The sequence below is a fragment of the Eptatretus burgeri genome, chromosome 15 (assembly GCF_056783735.1).
Source record: "Eptatretus burgeri isolate ZD-2024b chromosome 15, Ebu_testis_v1, whole genome shotgun sequence".
NCBI lineage: Eukaryota > Metazoa > Chordata > Myxini > Myxiniformes > Myxinidae > Eptatretus > Eptatretus burgeri.
In genome coordinates, this window is record NC_140975.1 from 6,893,248 (window position 1) to 6,910,747 (window position 17,500).

The 17,500-nt window shown below is 41.9% G+C and overlaps 1 protein-coding gene, 1 long non-coding RNA gene and 1 pseudogene across 7 annotated transcripts in view; 1 reads left to right on the forward strand and 2 right to left on the reverse strand.

Moving 5' to 3' along the window:
- Positions 1-17,500, reverse strand: part of MMS22L (MMS22 like, DNA repair protein) — a 384,598-nt gene that overhangs the window by 53,209 nt on the left and 313,889 nt on the right. For all 5 annotated transcript variants that reach the window (XM_085857867.1, XM_085857868.1, XM_085857866.1 and 2 more), the window contains exons 19-20: positions 15,910-16,052; positions 2,791-2,950 (exon numbers count right to left, since the gene is read on the reverse strand). In XM_085857867.1, the coding sequence (XP_085713993.1) occupies positions 2,791-2,950; positions 15,910-16,052 (303 nt within the window). The remainder of the gene's footprint in view (positions 1-2,790; positions 2,951-15,909; positions 16,053-17,500) is intronic.
- On the reverse strand, positions 3,981-6,113 carry LOC147011421 (uncharacterized). The gene is made up of 2 exons (XR_015051864.1): positions 4,152-6,113; positions 3,981-4,107 (listed from the first exon to the last, which is right to left on the reverse strand). It is a non-coding gene; the product is annotated as an uncharacterized LOC147011421 (long non-coding RNA).
- LOC147011422 (uncharacterized) lies at positions 6,133-8,128 on the forward strand (annotated as a pseudogene). The gene is made up of 2 exons (XR_015051863.1): positions 6,133-6,342; positions 7,045-8,128. The product of XR_015051863.1 is annotated as an uncharacterized LOC147011422 (transcript).

Consider the following 17,500-nt stretch of genomic DNA (forward strand, 5'->3'; position numbering starts at 1 on the left):
GCTGTAATTAAAACTGGTAAACCAGTAATCCCGGGCTTCAAGGCTTGCCTCCATTTAAACAAATTTCAACACCATCACCCTGTCACATGATATGGGTTTTCCGAGTTAGAAAATTAGTTCAAGTCTGCAATGGGGCCCAGCTACGGGGTCCCTCATGTTATCTCAATGAAGGATTGAAAAGCCCAGAGCAATACATGATAAAGAAACTTCACATTGGACAAATCGAGGCTGGACAAATTTTCAAGTCCCCCAAAAAGTCCAATAACTCCACATTTGCATATTAATGTAAATGGCGAACTTGTAGAACGTTAAAATATCTTCCAGAATTTGTGGTCACTTTTTGTCTATCTTTTTTGGTTTTCATTTTACGACATGTCAAAAATGGGTGATTTTCAACTTTGGGGGGCTCTTGGGCCTCACTGGGGTAAAATACAGACATAGTGTAAACATATTTGGAGTCCCCTCTTCAAGGCCTATCAGAATCTGTCATTAAATTTTTTCAACTCTCATTTGCATATTTGGCATATTTAATGAGGCGAATCGGCATCATTTTAATCATATAAATTATGCAACGATTTCGACGAAATTAACAACTTAACATTCCAATGGAACCTCGCAAATGTCTGCAAAAGGTGGAGGCTGTCGTATTACCCCTTCTGGAGAAGAAGATGTTGTTAGGTTTTGGAGAAAATCCAATATGGCCGCCATACCACGTGACCTACGTCATCAAAATTTTCAAAGTATAATCTTCAGGTGGAGAGTAATTAAATGGATAAGTTTCATTGAATTTAATCCAAGCCTTGTTTTCATTTTATGACATTTAAAAAATGGGTCATTTTCAACTTTGGGGGGCGCTGGGGGCTCACTGGGGTCAAATACAGACATAGTATAACTATATTGGGAGTCCCCTGTTTATGTGCTATCTAAATTTGTCATTAAATTTTTTGAACTCTCATTTGCATATTTTGCATATTTAATGAGGCGAATCGGCATCATTTTAAATCATATTAATTATGTAACGATTTCGACCAAATTAACAAATTAACATTAGCATGGAACAATGGAAGTGTGTGCAAAAGTTTGAGGCTGTCGTGTTGTCCGTTCTGGAGAAGATGTTTTTAGGTTTTGGATAAAATCCAATATGGCCGCCATACCACGTGACGTACATCATCAAATGTTTCATAGTATAAACTTCAGGTGGTGAGTAATTATCCTGATAAGTTTCGTTGAATTTCATCTGACAGTTTTCCCTCCAGATTCGCCACAATATCGCTCAGTAGAACATAAAAACGCCTTTAATAATAATAATACTAACGATTTCAATAGAGCTTCAGCCATGCTTGAAGCCCTAATTAGCAAGATATTAGGAATACGATTTCCTACCGAATTGAAAACCTAAATTAGAATCCTTCTCGGCACATGTGGTTTATTAGTTTGTGCAAGTACAATCATTTCAACCGTACAGCATGTGACCAAGGGACGTAGTACTGTATTTATTTGGGTGTCACGAGCTATGGGCCGAGGATAACAAAAAAGCAGAGCAATTTTACATCAACAAATTTGTCACACCAACCAAAATCGATCACATGCTTCTTTGCACAAGATTAGTTCGACAAAAACAATTAAAAAAAAAAAAACATCAATTATATTACACCTGTCTTGCATGTAACAAGAGTTTATAGGACTGGAAAGGGTGCCTGGTGTTGCCCGGTGCTGTTCTGATCATTTGGCATTTTGAAGAAATAAAAAAATTGTTTTGTTTCCCCTCTTTGTTGTGGGGGGCTAAAACACTTCCCTCCACCAACTAAGGATCATTTAATATTACCTTTCACAAAGCTACAATGGCTTAGGCACAATAGAACGATTTAATAAACAAAATCAAACCTTTAAAAAAATGCTTTTTGCCTAAAGCACTCCCCAGCACTCACTAATGAACCTCTGAAAGTTTGATGAAGATCCGTTCAGCCAACTCTGAGAAAAATGGCGACACAGCCAGACAGCCAATCATCTCTCTTATCGTATTGATGGTGCACTGTACATAGCATAGATCAATGATGTTTGATGGAATTTGTTTATAAGGTTGCTAACCAATGCCCATAATCATGCATTTCTCACCTTTATGCATGCTCTGAAAAATCAAGATGGCAGCAAATGGAAGCATGAACAGTGGAAACGAATGATTACGAAATCTCTGGTCAAGAAAAACATCGAACCTATTTAAATGTACAAATGATTGGCTGCATAGGACGGCGATTGCTAATCAAGGACATCCGCATCAAGGAGCGCTTAAGGGATGAGTGTTTGAAGAACAAGGCCATTAAAAATGATTTCTTGCACTGGCTGCGTACACGTCCTAAGTAATTGTACACTGAAGGCACGTGAAGGCTTCCAGCCCAGAGATACACGTGTGCATCCAAAAACTGGAAAATACCTTCAAAAACAATGCAAGAATCGTTTTTGTAACACACAAACAAGCTTAGTTGTGTCAAATTACTGTAAAAAAATTTTCAGGTAAAATGTGAAGCAAGCAAGCAAATCTCAGCATTTATCAAAGTCACAAGGCCATGAGGTGCCTCATTTGAACAGCTCACCATTGAGAGTATTGCTGTGCCGAAGGTGACATCTCAAACATACTCGTTAAAGTGGGGCATGTTGCTGCTTCAAGAAAAATCGATGAAGACTTGGATTTTAAAAGAAACTTGCGCTCCCCCGGAGAAGCTCAAACGTTTCGGCAATTGCGACCGGCGCGGAGCGCTCCCTGTTCATGTCTCTCGTCATGGTGAATCTTACCTGCCACTTGATAGGTCAAATGCAGTGTGGCCGTAGGCCCTGCCTGACCTAGTAGTGCTCGTACATGCTTCAAGAAGTCTCCCAGGTAAGCCAGTGCACGCGAAACAAGGGTGGTGCGGTCAGCAAGGGAGTGCAAGTGGCCAAAGGATTTCTCAACACCCTGATAAAAAGTGAGACACCAAAAGAAACAGACATTTTAAAAGAATTTGACATTGGATGGCCAATATAATTGATCGATCGGCTAACAAAAGGATGGTTCAAGATTGAAATTGACTTTTAATATTTTATAAACTGTAGAACATGCAAATGTAACAGTTCACGCTGAAATTGTATCCAATATCGTTCACCATGATCAAGGTATATTGGATGTGACATCAACACTGGTCAAACCAATATGGCAGCGAAAAGTCAAGTGTACTGTGGAGTGTGGAATAGAGGTACATACATCATCAAGTTCCTTGTGAGGAGAACATCAAACAAGCTGAAATTCACAGGAAACTGTATGCACAATTTGGCAATGTATGTTTTCGTGCGCAGTTGTGTGTCCTACCTCTTCCACGAGCCTCGATCATGTATACCAAAAAAAACCTCAAAAACAAAATGCGCACAACGTTCAAACATGGCTGTGAATTTGTGAGCAATCTTGAACATTCTCACATGAAACAAAATGCTGTCACTCGAGTAAAGAGGAAACGTGTTGAACAGATCGATAATGTTGGAAAATAAACGGGTTACTCCACATGAAATCACAAAGCAATTGGATGTTATTGTTTGGAAGCACAGAAATAATCATTCATTCTTATGAGAAATTCATTAACATTGGTGCAAGGTGAGTACCAAGGAACCTCATGTTTGATCATGCCTGGTGTTGGCTTAATGGTTATAGTGGTGGGCTTGGGATCCTGAGTTCAAATCCCGCTGAGCTGTTGAATTAAGACCAGGTGGGGTTAACGCGGCCAGTCATCCTTCCGAGATCGGCAGGATCTGTGCCGATGGTATACTGTGTCGGAGTTGCGACCCGTCCAGGATTGTGCCCAATAGCCAAGGAGACTGCTTAAGTAGCATCAAAGCTCTACACAGAGTATAGTCCCAATCTCATGCTCTCATGTTTGATCAAAAGGAAACTCATGTAGTTATGGCAACAGAGCACTTGGAATACTACCAGAGCAAGATAGATGATTTTTTTTGAAGAAGAAGATTGGGACATGTGATGAGACTTGGGTTCATCTTTTCACAGCATGGAGTGGAGACATTCTTGGTAGCCACCAACAACAAAAAATTCAAGGTTTAGGCAACAGCTGGAAAGTGTTGTGGGACCTGAATGGTTTAATTCATGTGGAAATTAATTTAGGAAATTAAACCTGAATGGTTTAATTCAAACAAATGTGAGAAAATCATCAAGAGACAATAATACTGTGACAAGTTATGAAATGAAGTGAGAGAAACCATATGCAGACAGCCATGAGGCCAGTTGTCTCAAGGTGAACATTACATCACCACACAGTAATGTTCATCCTCACACGGCAGTGTGACCACTACTCAAAGTGGAGTTTAGTTAGGAAGTTTTAAATATCCACCATGCCATCCAGACTTGTCACTGTGACGTTCATCTCTTTAAATCACTCAAAGAACATCTGGTTAAGTTCAGGTTACGAATGATGATGTCAATGTTCCGTGTCCTAAAGTGGTTGTGCACCGGTCCCAAAGAGAGTAGTACTCTCATATACTAGAGTTGGTAACAGGTCCTACTACAGTAGTCTGCAGAGAATTACTACAGGAAAGGAATATTATTTTTGCCTGGGGCAAATGGAATAAAACCACGACCACTCAACGGCAGAAGACTGGTCAGGTGGAGCAGAGGAACACCTTGAAAAGATGTGAAATTTTATCAACTCTCCTCTCCTATTAATTCTCCAAAATAAAAAGTCCACATCTACCTTGAACAGCCCATTTTATGTACAGGGTGTCCACAAATTACTGTTCCAAATCCACACTGTAATTAAAAATTAGTAAATTAAATAGGATACCCTGCACGTAAAAGAACGTTTCGCAAAGTTTATTGACTTTTTTCTGTTTCCATGTCTCCTGTGACACATGATGTCACATATACTGTAAATGGCATCCCCACAAGAAAAAGTGCACTGTGTTGCCTGGCTTATAGAGATAAACTCAGCGACACACCTTCAATGAGGCTTCAGGACGACCTATGGAAAAGTAGCCACCAGAGAACGACGATTCGTGAGTGGCATAAAAACTTTATGGAGACTGGTAATAGTGGGGTGGCTTAGCCCAAATATTCAAAAGAATTGTGCATTTTGTGATACAAGCACCAAATTTGGCAGAAATGTCCATTAATATGTTGCGAATATTTTCAGATATTGGGCCACTTGAAATTCTCTCTTTATGTCCGCCATATTGTATTTCAAAATGGCCGCCACTTGAAATCTACATTTGCTATTATCTCTGGACATAATGCAGCTATTGACTTAATTCTGGTATCTAAATGTATGTTTTTGGGGGCAAGGAATCCAATGGTACCATTTTCAACTTAATATTATCTATCACAGTCTGTTATATAATTTTATTTGGAAATTATCTCGGCAAATATTGGATTCAACACAATACTTTGAAATAAAAAGAATGTCTTAGTTCTGTAAATATAAATAAATTAAAAAAAACTATACTAAATCACTAGTAACAACTCAGACAAGCTCATATATACTGGCAGTCTAAAATATAAATTCATATCCCATTAGGAAACAAAGTGACCCATTCATTTGTGTTTTTCATATGCATATTTTATGTAACATTACATTCATATTGTCAATAAATACCAAACATGCATAATCCCCTTTTCCTAGACCCTTTAAGCCATCTTTTGTGTTTTTAGAGTACAGAAATTTCTTGTATAGGCTTCCATCTGTCTTGTTTCCTTAACAATGCATTGTAGCATGTCTTTAACAATGTTTACAAACATGACTCCACAACATGTCTTTAATCACAGCCCTGACCCAAATAAAAGAGTAGAGAGGCTGCATGTGTGTTGACCCACATCAACTGTGTTCTTTGTGTGTGGCTGTGCTTAAATCACCTTGTGACTCCACATAAATGAGTTGATTACATACAATCTGGGCTCAACTAGAAAACATTGTGTGGTCAGCAATGAAGACAAGAGTCTGAATTACATGTATGCAAAAGACCTTGTGAACCAGTGAAGCAAATACACGGGTAAGCATGAATTAAATCTCGGGCATGATATAATTTCCATGATGTTTACCTCTATACTCAATGGTGGAAGGAGGTAGTGTTTTGATCCCAACTTGTCTGTATGTCTGTTCGTCCACAAAATTCCAGACAAAGCTTGTAGTAGTGGTAGTTGTAGTGGTAGTGGTGATAACAGAAATTGTTATATAGAACTGAACTTATATTATTATTATATGCAGAAAATAACTTCATTTCTATATGCCCTGCAGTGGACAGGTTAATTGGTTTATGCACTGAAGGGGTCACCCTGGTGTGCACTGCTGTGTTCTGCCTCACTGAGTTGTTCAGGTATGATGTACTTAGCACAAGCTTACCTGATACACATGTGTGCTGGCTAAAACCACTTGTCTGGTGGGCACGACAGAGGCAGGTTGTCCAATAGCCAACCTGGTCTTACTTTTTTGGGGTTTATCTGAAATTCTTACTATAAGGCTTAAAATTAGAAATGTTTTATATGAAGTAGTATTTTGAGTGAAGTGTGTATTCCACACTGACAGTTTTGACATGTACTGAATTTAACACGAAGGTTGTAATTAAAAGAATGGGGTATGTCTGGAAAATGTACTGTCCAACCTAATAAGAGTTTAGACTGATTTATATTTAAATCTTGGCTGTTTACATATAGTAAGAATTTATGAATTCAAATGTTTTGTAAATATTCAATAAATTTGAGAATATTTTTTAACTTAAGAATCTCATGTGATTTTATTTCTCTTCTTGCCTCCGGTATGGGTGAAAATTTAATTCCGGCATAATCTCACAAAACTAATTCCCTAAGTGTGCCAAGCTAAATGCTCTATGATATAGAGGAATTATCCTCCTCTCCATTAGTATAGCGGAGGAAACCCCTCTATTATATATATATATATATATATATATATATATATATATATATATATATATATATATATATATATATATATATATATATATATATATATATATATATATATAACAAAATGTTAACATTATATCATTGTATCGTTGCAGATTCAGAAGACAGTTCCACCATGTCCAAGAGCTTCAGACTAGCTGATGTTGAGCGAACTTCACCATCAACATCACAGCACCTCACCACAACTGACTGGAAGTTATGCCTTATATGTCAAGAGGACAAGACGGAGACACTGACCAAACCTGATCAATCAAAGAGAAAAGACATTGGGAGTGGGTACAGTTCACTCGCAGAGAACTTGGTCAAATTCAGTGAACTTGGAGAGCTTCCAGGATCATTTCACCTGGAAAGACTCGATGATGGTCATAGTATTGAAGCTGCGATGGTTGCACACGGTGCAAAATATCATCAGACATGCAGGCTCCAGTACAACAACACCAAACTGCAGAGAGCACAAAAGAGAGCACTCAAGAAAGAATGTGAGAGCGATGAGGAACAAGCTGCATGCAAAACGCACCAGGTTACATTCACGCTCATCGAGTACAGAGAAGAAGGTCCCAGAAAATTGTTTCTTCTGTGAACAACCTGCTGGGGCTGACAGTCTTCGGAAAGCTACAACATTCCAAATGGACAAATGGGTGCATGCCTGTGCAACCCTTCTTGGTGATACAGAACTGCTAGGCCGTCTCAGTGGTGGGGACATGATAGCGTTGGACGCCCAGTATCACCCACGGTGCTTGATAGGACTTTACAATCGCACACGAAAGGCCCAGTCAACAGGATCACAGGACACAAAACAAGAGCGAGCAATGTCGGCAGTTGTCTTCGCTGAACTCGTCCTCTACATTGAAGAAACCAGACAAGATGAGGAGACGGCACCAGTATTCAGATTGGCTGACCTTGTCCAGCTCTATCAGTCCTGTGATAGATAATATTAAGTTGAAAATGGTACCATTGGATTCCTTGCCCCCAAAAACATACATTTAGATACCAGAATCAAGTCAATAGCTGCATTACGTCCAGAGATAATAGCAAATGTAGATTTCAAGTGGCGGCCATTTTGAAATCCAATATGGCGGACATAAAGAGAGAATTTCAAGTGGCCCAATATCTGAAAATGTTCGCAACATATTAATGTACATTTGTGCCAAATTTGGTGCTTGTATCACAAAATGCACAACAGGTTTGCTATGCTGCTACACTATAACATCCTGCAGAGGAAGTGGGCAGGGCAGCCAAGCACAAGTGATGAGGATGTTGAACACGTTCTGAGCCATAGGAGCTCAGTCCCCATAAGTCCTTTTGGATTTGGATGATGATCTTCGCAAGAAACATTGAGAAATTTCATACCCTTTCATTACAGTTTGAATTTGGAACAGGTGTGTGTGTGTGTGTGTGTGTGTGTGCGTGCGTGCGTGCTTGTTGTTTTTAAGACAACAGAGAGAGAGACACAGAGAGAGAGAGAGAGAGAGAGAGAGAGAGAGAGAGAGAGAGAGAGAGAGAGAGAGAGAGAGAGACAACAGAGAGAGAGAGAGAGAGAGAGAGAGAGAGAGAGAGAGAGAGAGAGAGAGAGAGAGAGGAGACAACAGAGAGAGAGAGAGAGAGAGAGAGAGAGAGAGAGAGAGAGAGAGAGAGAGAGAGAGAGAGAGAGAGAGAGAGAGAGAGAGAGGGGGAGAGACAACAGAGAGAGAGAGAGAGAGACAACAGAGAGAGAGAGAGAGAGAGAGAGAGAGAGAGAGAGAGAGACAGAGAGAGAGAGAGAGAGAGAGACAACAGAGAGAGAGAGAGAGACAGAGAGGGAGAGAGAGACAGAGAGTGAGAGAGAGAAAGAGAGAGAGAGAGAGAGAGAGAGACAACGAGAGAGAGAGAGAGACAACAGAGAGAGAGAGAGAGAGAGAGAGAGAGAGAGAGAGAGAGACAACAGAGAGAGAGAGAGAGAGAGAGAGAGAGAGAGAGAGAGAGAGAGAGAGAGAGAGAGAGAACAGAGAGAGAGAGAGAGAGAGAGAGAGAGAGAGAGAGAGAGAGAGACAACAGAGAGAGAGAGACAACAGAGAGAGAGAGACAACAGAGAGAGAGAGAGAGACAACAGAGAGAGAGAGAGAGACAAAGAGAGAGAGAGAGAGAGAGAGAGAGAGAGAGAGAGAGAGAGAGAGAGAAATAGAGAGAGAGAGAGAGAGAGAGAGAGAGAGAGAGAGAGAGACAACAGAGAGTGAGAGTGAGAACAGAGAGTGAGAGTGAGAGTGAGAGTGAGAGTGAGAGTGAGAGTGAGAGTGAGAGTGAGAGTGAGAGTGAGAGTGAGAGTGAGAGTGAGAGTGAGAGTGAGAGTGAGAGTGAGAGTGAGAGTGAGAGTGAGAGAGAGAGAGAGAAAGAGAACAGAGAGAGAAAGAGCGAGAGAAAGAGCGAGAGAGAGAGAGAGCGCGAGAGAGCAGAGCAAGCGCGAGAGAGGAGAGCGGAGAGAGGAGAGCGGAGCGCGAGAGATGAGCGAGAGAGCGCGAGAGATGAGCGAGAGCGCGAGAGATGAGCGAGAGCGCGAGAGAGGAGCGAGAGAGCGAGAGAGAGCGAGAGAGAGAGCGAGAGCGAGAGCGAGAGCGAGAGCGAGAGCGAGAGCGAGAGCGAGAGCGAGAGCGAGAGCGAGAGCGAGAGCGAGAGCGAGAGCGAGAGCGAGAGCGAGAGCGAGAGAGAGAGAGAGAGAGAGAGAGAGAGAGAGAGAGAGAGAGAGAGAGGGAGAGAGAGAGAGAGAGAGAGAGAGAGAGAGAGAGAGAGAGAGCGAGAGCGAGAGAGATAGACAAACTAGTCACCTGAAAAAAAGTATGAAGTCTCAAGTCTCTGAAAGCAAGTCACTGGAGCATTTCTTCAATCTGCAAACTTGTGCAAGTCCCACATTTACTTATAAATCTTGGAGTACAAGCTATCAAGGAATTAAGATACAGCGCATAGGACTTCATTTATTGAAATGTATGTTCTGAAAAGCTCTTTAACTCAAGTTTTTATTTGTCACCTTCATGCAGTGTATATTTTTTGCTTTGTTCCCAGGAAAAATAAATTTATTTTAAATTTCCTTCTCATATCTGGTGTACCGACTTCAACATATGTACATGAGACAAGTCAGTTACCTCAGCTTATGTTTATATAGTTTAAAAATTAAACGTATAACTGATTAACTTCAATGGTTGTCTTTTAAGATACCGTAATATTTTTGTTTTACTTTTTAAAAACAACAAGTCGAGATATAATTTACAATTTTCGATGAAGTTGAAATAATGCAAGTCATCTGACATATTTTAATCATCACAAAAAATTTTTTATCGTGTCAGGACGGTTATTGAGCAAGGGCGAAGGTTTCCCCTGGCATAGATGCTCATGGTTTGCCTTTAAAAGTAGTTTGACACGTGGCCACGTGAGTGAGATTGGTGCTTGATGCTTGGATGTGCATGCTGTCTTGAGAGTGGACACGCTGGACACTCCCTTTAACCTTGGTGGAGAACGGCATGCGACCCTGCGGCCGTGAGCACGTACAAGCTAAACGTCGTCATTGACCAAACCGCATATGTGCACGACTGAAAATCATTTACCATTTATTTTAATTCAACATTTATACAACGATTATTCTCTGAACAGTGTCAACAATTCATTATAAACTCTAGTCGCATGCAAGTCGCCAGCAAGTCGCAATTCCCCAGACACCAAGTCCCAAGTCTGAGTCTTAAGTCAAATTTGTCAAGTCGCAAAATTTTTTTTTTTTTTTTTGTATACCTTGGTCGAGGCTCGTATGAGAGCTAACACAACTCACAGCAAGGAGGCATGAGACAAGAGGGGCGGGAGTGGAAGGGACAAAACAGTGGGGAACAGACACATTAGGTGAACTGTGGAAGGGAGAGGGATGGGGATGGGACGGGGAACATGGCGAAGAGAAGATGGACATTTCAGGGACTTTCAGGAAGGAAAGCAGGAGAAATGAAGGAAGTGGGCTTGGGTGGATTATCGGGGGTAGAAAAGATCGAGGATTTGGATGGGGGAAGATAAGAGGTGGTGGTGAACAGCTGTTTTGAAAGCCTGAAGGGAAGAATGGGAAAGAATAGAGTGAGGAAGTTTATTCCAAAGGCGGGAAAAAAGAGGAATGAAAGAGTGAAGATGAGCAGTGATTCGTGAATTTGGTAGTTTTACCAGAAGGGGGTTGTTGGCGGACCTTGAGCGCCCTGTGGAAATGTGGTGGGGACAAATCGCAGAGAGAGCAGGGGGGGAAAGGCTGGAGAGGAGTCGGTAGAAGACAGAAAGACCACCGACCAACCTGCGGTGATTGAGTGAGAGGCCCAAAGACTCAGCTTCATTGCGGGAGATGCCGATGATCTTAAATGCCCTGGTTTCGACAGCGTGAAGCCGAGAAAGGTGGGAGGCAGGAGCACCAGCCCAGAGGGGAGAGCAGTACTCCATCAGGCTACGGAGAAAAGCTTTGTAAGTGGTCAGGAGCTCAAGAGGGCCGAGAAGGACTTAGCACGACGGAGGATTCCCAGTCGGCGACTGGCTTTTGAGGCGAGGTTGGAAATGTGACTTTCCCAGGAAAGGTCATGGCAGATAGTGAGACCTAGAAGCTTGAAAGAAAAGACTTCTTCCAGAGGATTGTTGAGAAAGTGGATGGGGGGGTTTTGTAAGCGGTCCTTTCGAAGAGACATAGTGAGAGTGTGAGATTTGTCTGGATTGAAAGACATGTTCCACGTGTTGGACCAGTTTGTGATTTTATCCAGATCTGCAGTGAGCGAAGAAGCTGCTGCTTGCCGGACTGAGGGATGACAGATGGTACGGCAGAGGGTGGAGTCGTCGGCAAAGAGAAATAGAGGATTTTCCAGAGAGTCCGAGAGATCATTGATGAAAACCATAAAAAGAACAGGGCCCAGAACGCTACCTTGAGGAACTCCAGCCTGCACAGGAAGAGGGGATGAAAGAATTCCATTTAGGGCCACACGTTAACTGCGACAGGAGAGGAAGTCTGCGAGCCATGAGTGGAGATGGCCTTGAATACCATGGGAAGAGAGTTTGGTAAGTAGGGCAGGGTGCCAGACTGTGTCAAAAGCACGTGATATGTCCAGGGATACGGCTCGGATTTCCTGTCTGGCATTGAGGACCTCCATCCATTGCTGGCAGAGCAGAAGCAGCATATCCAGGGTAGAGTGTCCTGCTCTGAAACCAAATTGATGATTGGAAATCAAGCCATTGGAGAAGAGGAAGGATTTCATGTCTGAAGCGATGATAGATTCCATCACCTTGCTGATGATTGGGAGAAGGCTGATTGGTCTGTAGTTACAGGGATCTGTTTTTGCACCTTTTTTTATGCAGGGCAGTGATGTTAGCAGATTTCCAAGCAGATGGCAGATGACCTTGGGCAAATGAGAGGGTGAATAGAACAGAGAGAGGGTGAGCAAGAGCAGAAGAGCAGGCTTTGAGGACACGTGGGCTGATGCCGTCTGGACCGGTTGCAGAATCTGACTTGAGGTTTGAAAGCAAGCTCTCCACCTTGTCAGGAGAAAAGGATACAGAGTCCAGGGACAGTTGGGTGCGACTGGGTAAAGTGGGTAGAGATAGTGATGGGTTTAGGACACAAGATTTAGCTGCAAACACAGAGTTTAGACATTAAGCTTTATCACGTGTGGAATCAGCAGTGCGGCCATTTGAGGTAAGGGAGGGGATGGAGGGGGAACATACACCAGAAACAGATTTGATTAAACGCCACCAGGATTTTGAGGAGGGAGAGAGGTATGAGAGTTCAGACTTGAGATGAGAAAGATGTTGTTTTCTGGCTCTCCTGAGGGTAGATACACACTTGTTCCAAGCTTTGTGGAAAGAACTGAGATTGCCCTCAGTTGGGTTTGCTTTCCATGAGGCAAAGGCAAGTTGTTTCAGGACAACTGCCTCGCCACAAGCTTCAGTAAACCAAGGGCGGGAGGAAGGGTAAGACAACTGAACACGAGAGGGGATAAATCTGTGCATGAGGGAGAGCAAGTTTCTTTGAAAGAATTCCCAGGATGAGTTGATGTTTGAGAAAGTAGTTATAGGAGACCAGTCTGTAAGTTTGATGGCTGCTCGGAGACCCTGCCAGTCGGCTTGAGTGAAATGACAGACTCGACGGCGGTGAGGTGGTTCTCTGATAACAGCCAGAGAGATGTCCACTTTGACAAGGACGTGGTCAGAAGAACCAATTGGAGCGAAGGAAGAGCAGCAGATATTGTCAGGGAAATTTGTCAAAATCAGATCCAGAAGAGATGGAGTACCATTGGTTGAGATCCGGGTCGGGAAGTTGACCGATTGAGTCAGTCCCAATGAGTCGCAGAAAGCTTTTGCTGAGGTGCCATGGCAGGTGAGAGAGGTACCCACACCGAGCCAACTGGCGTGATGACAATTGAAGTCACCACATAAGAGGAAGAGAGAGTTTGGATGAGAAGATAGAAGATGGTCCATGTTTTCGGATAGTGAGGTGTAGATGGAGTCATCACTGTTCAGTGGACGGTACAGTAAACATATAAACATGAGGTGGGAGTGGAGGGGAAGCCGAAGCCAGAGGTATTCCTGGGGGTGTGGGGGAGTGAGAGCAGTGCATGGAGAGGGAGGAATGGAGTCTTTGATGAAGAGAGCAACACCTCCACCAGGACGAGGCTCAGGTCTGTCATACCGTAAGAGGGAGTAACCAGGGAGAGATACTTGGGAGTCAGACACGTCTTGGGAGAGGAAAGTTTCTGTTAGGCAGATAATGTCTGGTTTGTCAGTGGCAACCTGTATGGAAAGATCTGAAAGGTTTGAGCGAAGGCCCCGGATATTTGAGGTCCACACTTTTAATGAAGAGGAAGGGGGAGGAGGCTTTGGGTGCAGGAGGTGGAGGGGGAGGGGGAGGGTAGGACAAGGGACGAGTGGGGCAGGTAAGGAGGGTTCCTGAAGGAGTGTGGGGTATTGCAGAATAGCGAGGGGAGGGGGCCGAATGAAGAGGAGAAAAGGCTCTGTGGTGCTGGGGGAGAGGGGGGACAAGAGACAAGGAAGAAGGCAGTTGAGGATTTGAGGAGGTGGAGTGAAGAGATGGAGGTGAGAGGGCAGTGGAGGGAGGCAGGTTGGTGGATGAGAGGGGGCAACTTTGAGAAGGAAGAGTGAGGGGGATGAAAGGTGGGAGAAAGGTGAGGGGGAATTTTTGAGAGAGGTGAGAGGGAGGCTTGGAGGGAGAAGAGTGGGATGGTTGCTTTGAGAGTGAGAGTGAGGGGTGAGGGGGTGAGTTGGCACTGAAGTTGGAAAAAAGAATGGTTGATGGAAAGCGAGCATCCATGGCAAACTGTGGTTTTTAAAAGTTTTAGGTCAGAGATGCGATTTAACACAATTCTTGATGGATGCAATGAAGGCGAATTCAGAGCATGGAGAGAAGAAGCGCTGTAATAGTTGGATTTTTTAGGCAAGGAATGAAGGAGAGGTCGAAATGAGAGCAGTCTGTTAAAATAGCAGAAGAGTAGTGCATTGTGAAACAGTAAAGAGTACCACATGTGTGAGAGAGGAAGATGAAGCATTATAAGATCGTTTTTGTTGTTAAAAATAATGTATGAGAGAGTTCAACAGATTAGGTCATGGAAGTGTAAAAAAAAAAAAAAAAAAAAAAATCGAGGAAGAAGACGAGGAGGAAGTTAAGAGGAAGAAGAAGAAGCAGAATCGGGAGAAGGTGAGCGTGTTGTTGTTGTTGTTGGGTATATATATATATATATATATATATATATATATATATATATATATATATATATATATACATATATATATATATAAAACATTTTTTTGTTGTTGTTAATATTAATGAATGAGAGAGTTCAACAGATTAGGTCATGGAAGTGTAAAAAAAAAAAAAAAAAAAAAAAAAAAAAAAAAAAAAAATCGAGGAAGAAGACGAGGAGGAAGTTAAGAGGTAGAAGAAGAAGCAGAATCGGGAGAAGGTGAGCGTGTTGTTGTAGGGTATTTTTTATTTTTTATTTTTTATTTTTTGAGATAAGAAAGAGATTAGTTGGGAGAATGGGGGATGTTTGGAAAGTGGGGAGGATAATTTTTTTCGCAAAATTTTGCGATTCAATTTGCGACTAGAGTCCGAGTCACAAACTTTGCGGCAGGGTTGAGGGACAAAATAGAGAGAGACTTCGACAAACAAGGGATGTGGAGACAAATGCGAGGAAGGGAAGGACGCATGTATCCAGAATCAACAATTCATGAACCTATTTAAAGTCCACTTCTGGAAACCTATCTGACGATCTCCGCTATTTCTTCCAGTTCCCTCCACCAAGTATTTATATTAATCTACAATTTTGAGGACGAGTGATAGACATTCACAACCCTGCCACTAATTTTGCCACATATCACAGAAATTTTGACTTCAATAGACCATGTTAAATCAATAATTTGAAATGAGCATTAGTCACATGATCATCAGCACAAACTCTGATTGGTTTGCACAAGTGCCATCGCAACGAGTTGGTAAAATGGCACAGGTCGGCAAAAAACGGTTTGGTTGCATCATCAATCGTCAAAATTTGTCCTCTCTTCGCTTTCTTTGGAACCCACTTTGCACTAACCATATTTAATTTCTAATAAGAATGAAAGCTGAACATGTTGGGAATTGGTAACACGAGAAGACTTGATTTTTAAAAAAAGAGAAACATTGCAAGCAGTCACAAATTGTTGTAAACCCCTCATTAGTACACAGAGGACAAGAAAAGCTGCCCATATTGACTTCAGTTGTGATGCGCTGCATCATAGTAAACAGTCGACATTAGGCTGTGCTTAGAAAAAGTGAGAAAACTTGCATTTTAATTATCTGTGCATTCTCAATCTACTGACACAATCATTAATATCATCTGAACAGAAACCAAATGGATTGGCCAACTTGTTTCTCATAGATCTTTCAAACAGAAACTGACACGAGGTGCCAGGATGCATTGCATGAGAAATACCACCTGGATGAAAACGGCAAGATGGGCTAAAGGTTCTGTTCGAGAAGGCTGTGGCTCTTCCGCAAAGTAACTCTTCATCTCTGGCAGGTTAAATACAATCCTCGTGAGTTCCATCAGCTCATTGTGATGCCTTGCAGAAGAATTGCCTGCCCACAAAATTAATGCAGCACAATCATAAGGCAATCAACATTTCATTGTTTGTAATGAAACACCGAATACCGATGTACAAGATTTATAAACTCATACAATCTACAGCTAACAAGGTCCTGAGTTCAATCCCCCTTGGGCCACTGAATTAATACACCAGGGGGTTGACTCAGCCTGTCATCCTTCCGAGGTCGGCGAAATGAGTACCAGTGTACTGGGCCGGTGTATACCCCGGTTAAAATAGGTGTACCATATCCCTGTGCCGTAAGAGGCGACCAGGGTTGTGTCAGGAAGGGCATCCGGCGTAAAACATGTGCCAAATCACTATGCGGATCATACGGATGATCCGCTGTGGCGACCCCGAACGGGACCAGCCGAAAGAAGAAGAAGAAGACAATCTACAGCTAACACCACTTTATATTGGCAATCGACTATTCCTTCTACCAGATAATAAGAGCCCCTGACAGTATTTGCATGGACATGGAGCACAATGTGGCCAATTTAAATATTTAAAAAAGTGTAGTCGACATACTTCACAAGTGAATACAGCAACAAGTCAGGCTCCCACTAACAATAAATAAATAAACAAGAAAGACGTCATGCAGAGCATATATATGTATATGTATATATATATATATATATATATATATATATATATATATATATATATATATATATATATATATATATATATATATGAAGACCACAAGGGGAAAACCGGTGATGTCACTTTTTATAAATTTCAGGGTTATTGCACCTGCCAATAGTTGTTAACATAAGGTTTCCTCTCACAATATTACTTTAACAAATAACCAGGGTTGTCACATAATTAATATGGTATAAAGTTTAGCCATGCAATGAAAAAACAAGTGTTGTCAAAGCTGAACAAGTAGAAACCCAGAGTTGTCAGTACTTTACTCCTGGTTATCTCCCTTTCATTCATGTTAACTGTTCCACCATAATATTCAGAGTTGAGAAACTAAAAAATGAAAGGTTGTAAAACTTTCACAGCAGAAACTCTGAGCACAACAATAGCCTATTTGGTTATATCATGGATCTATTATTTTTGATCACAGGTTTTGTGTTCTGCAAAGTATTAAAATTAAAGTTTTCACTCAGATAAGATTGGCTTTCTGCGTCATTCATGTTAACTGTTCCATCATAATATTCAGTTGAGAAACTAAGTTCTAAAAGTTTGTAAAACTATCACAGCATAAACTCTGAGCACTACAATGGCCTATTTGGTTATATCATGGGCTCCGTAGTTGGTGCATATCGTGGTTCAAGCCTGGTCAAACCTTTATTGTGACTTTTATGGGACCCACGCCGTGGCTTAATGGTTAGCGCGTCTGAGTACCCATCCTCATTCGATGTACCCACCACCCAATCAACCTGCTTTGGTATATGAGGGAGTCACATGAGGTGACTTCGTCTATCGCGGGGGTGG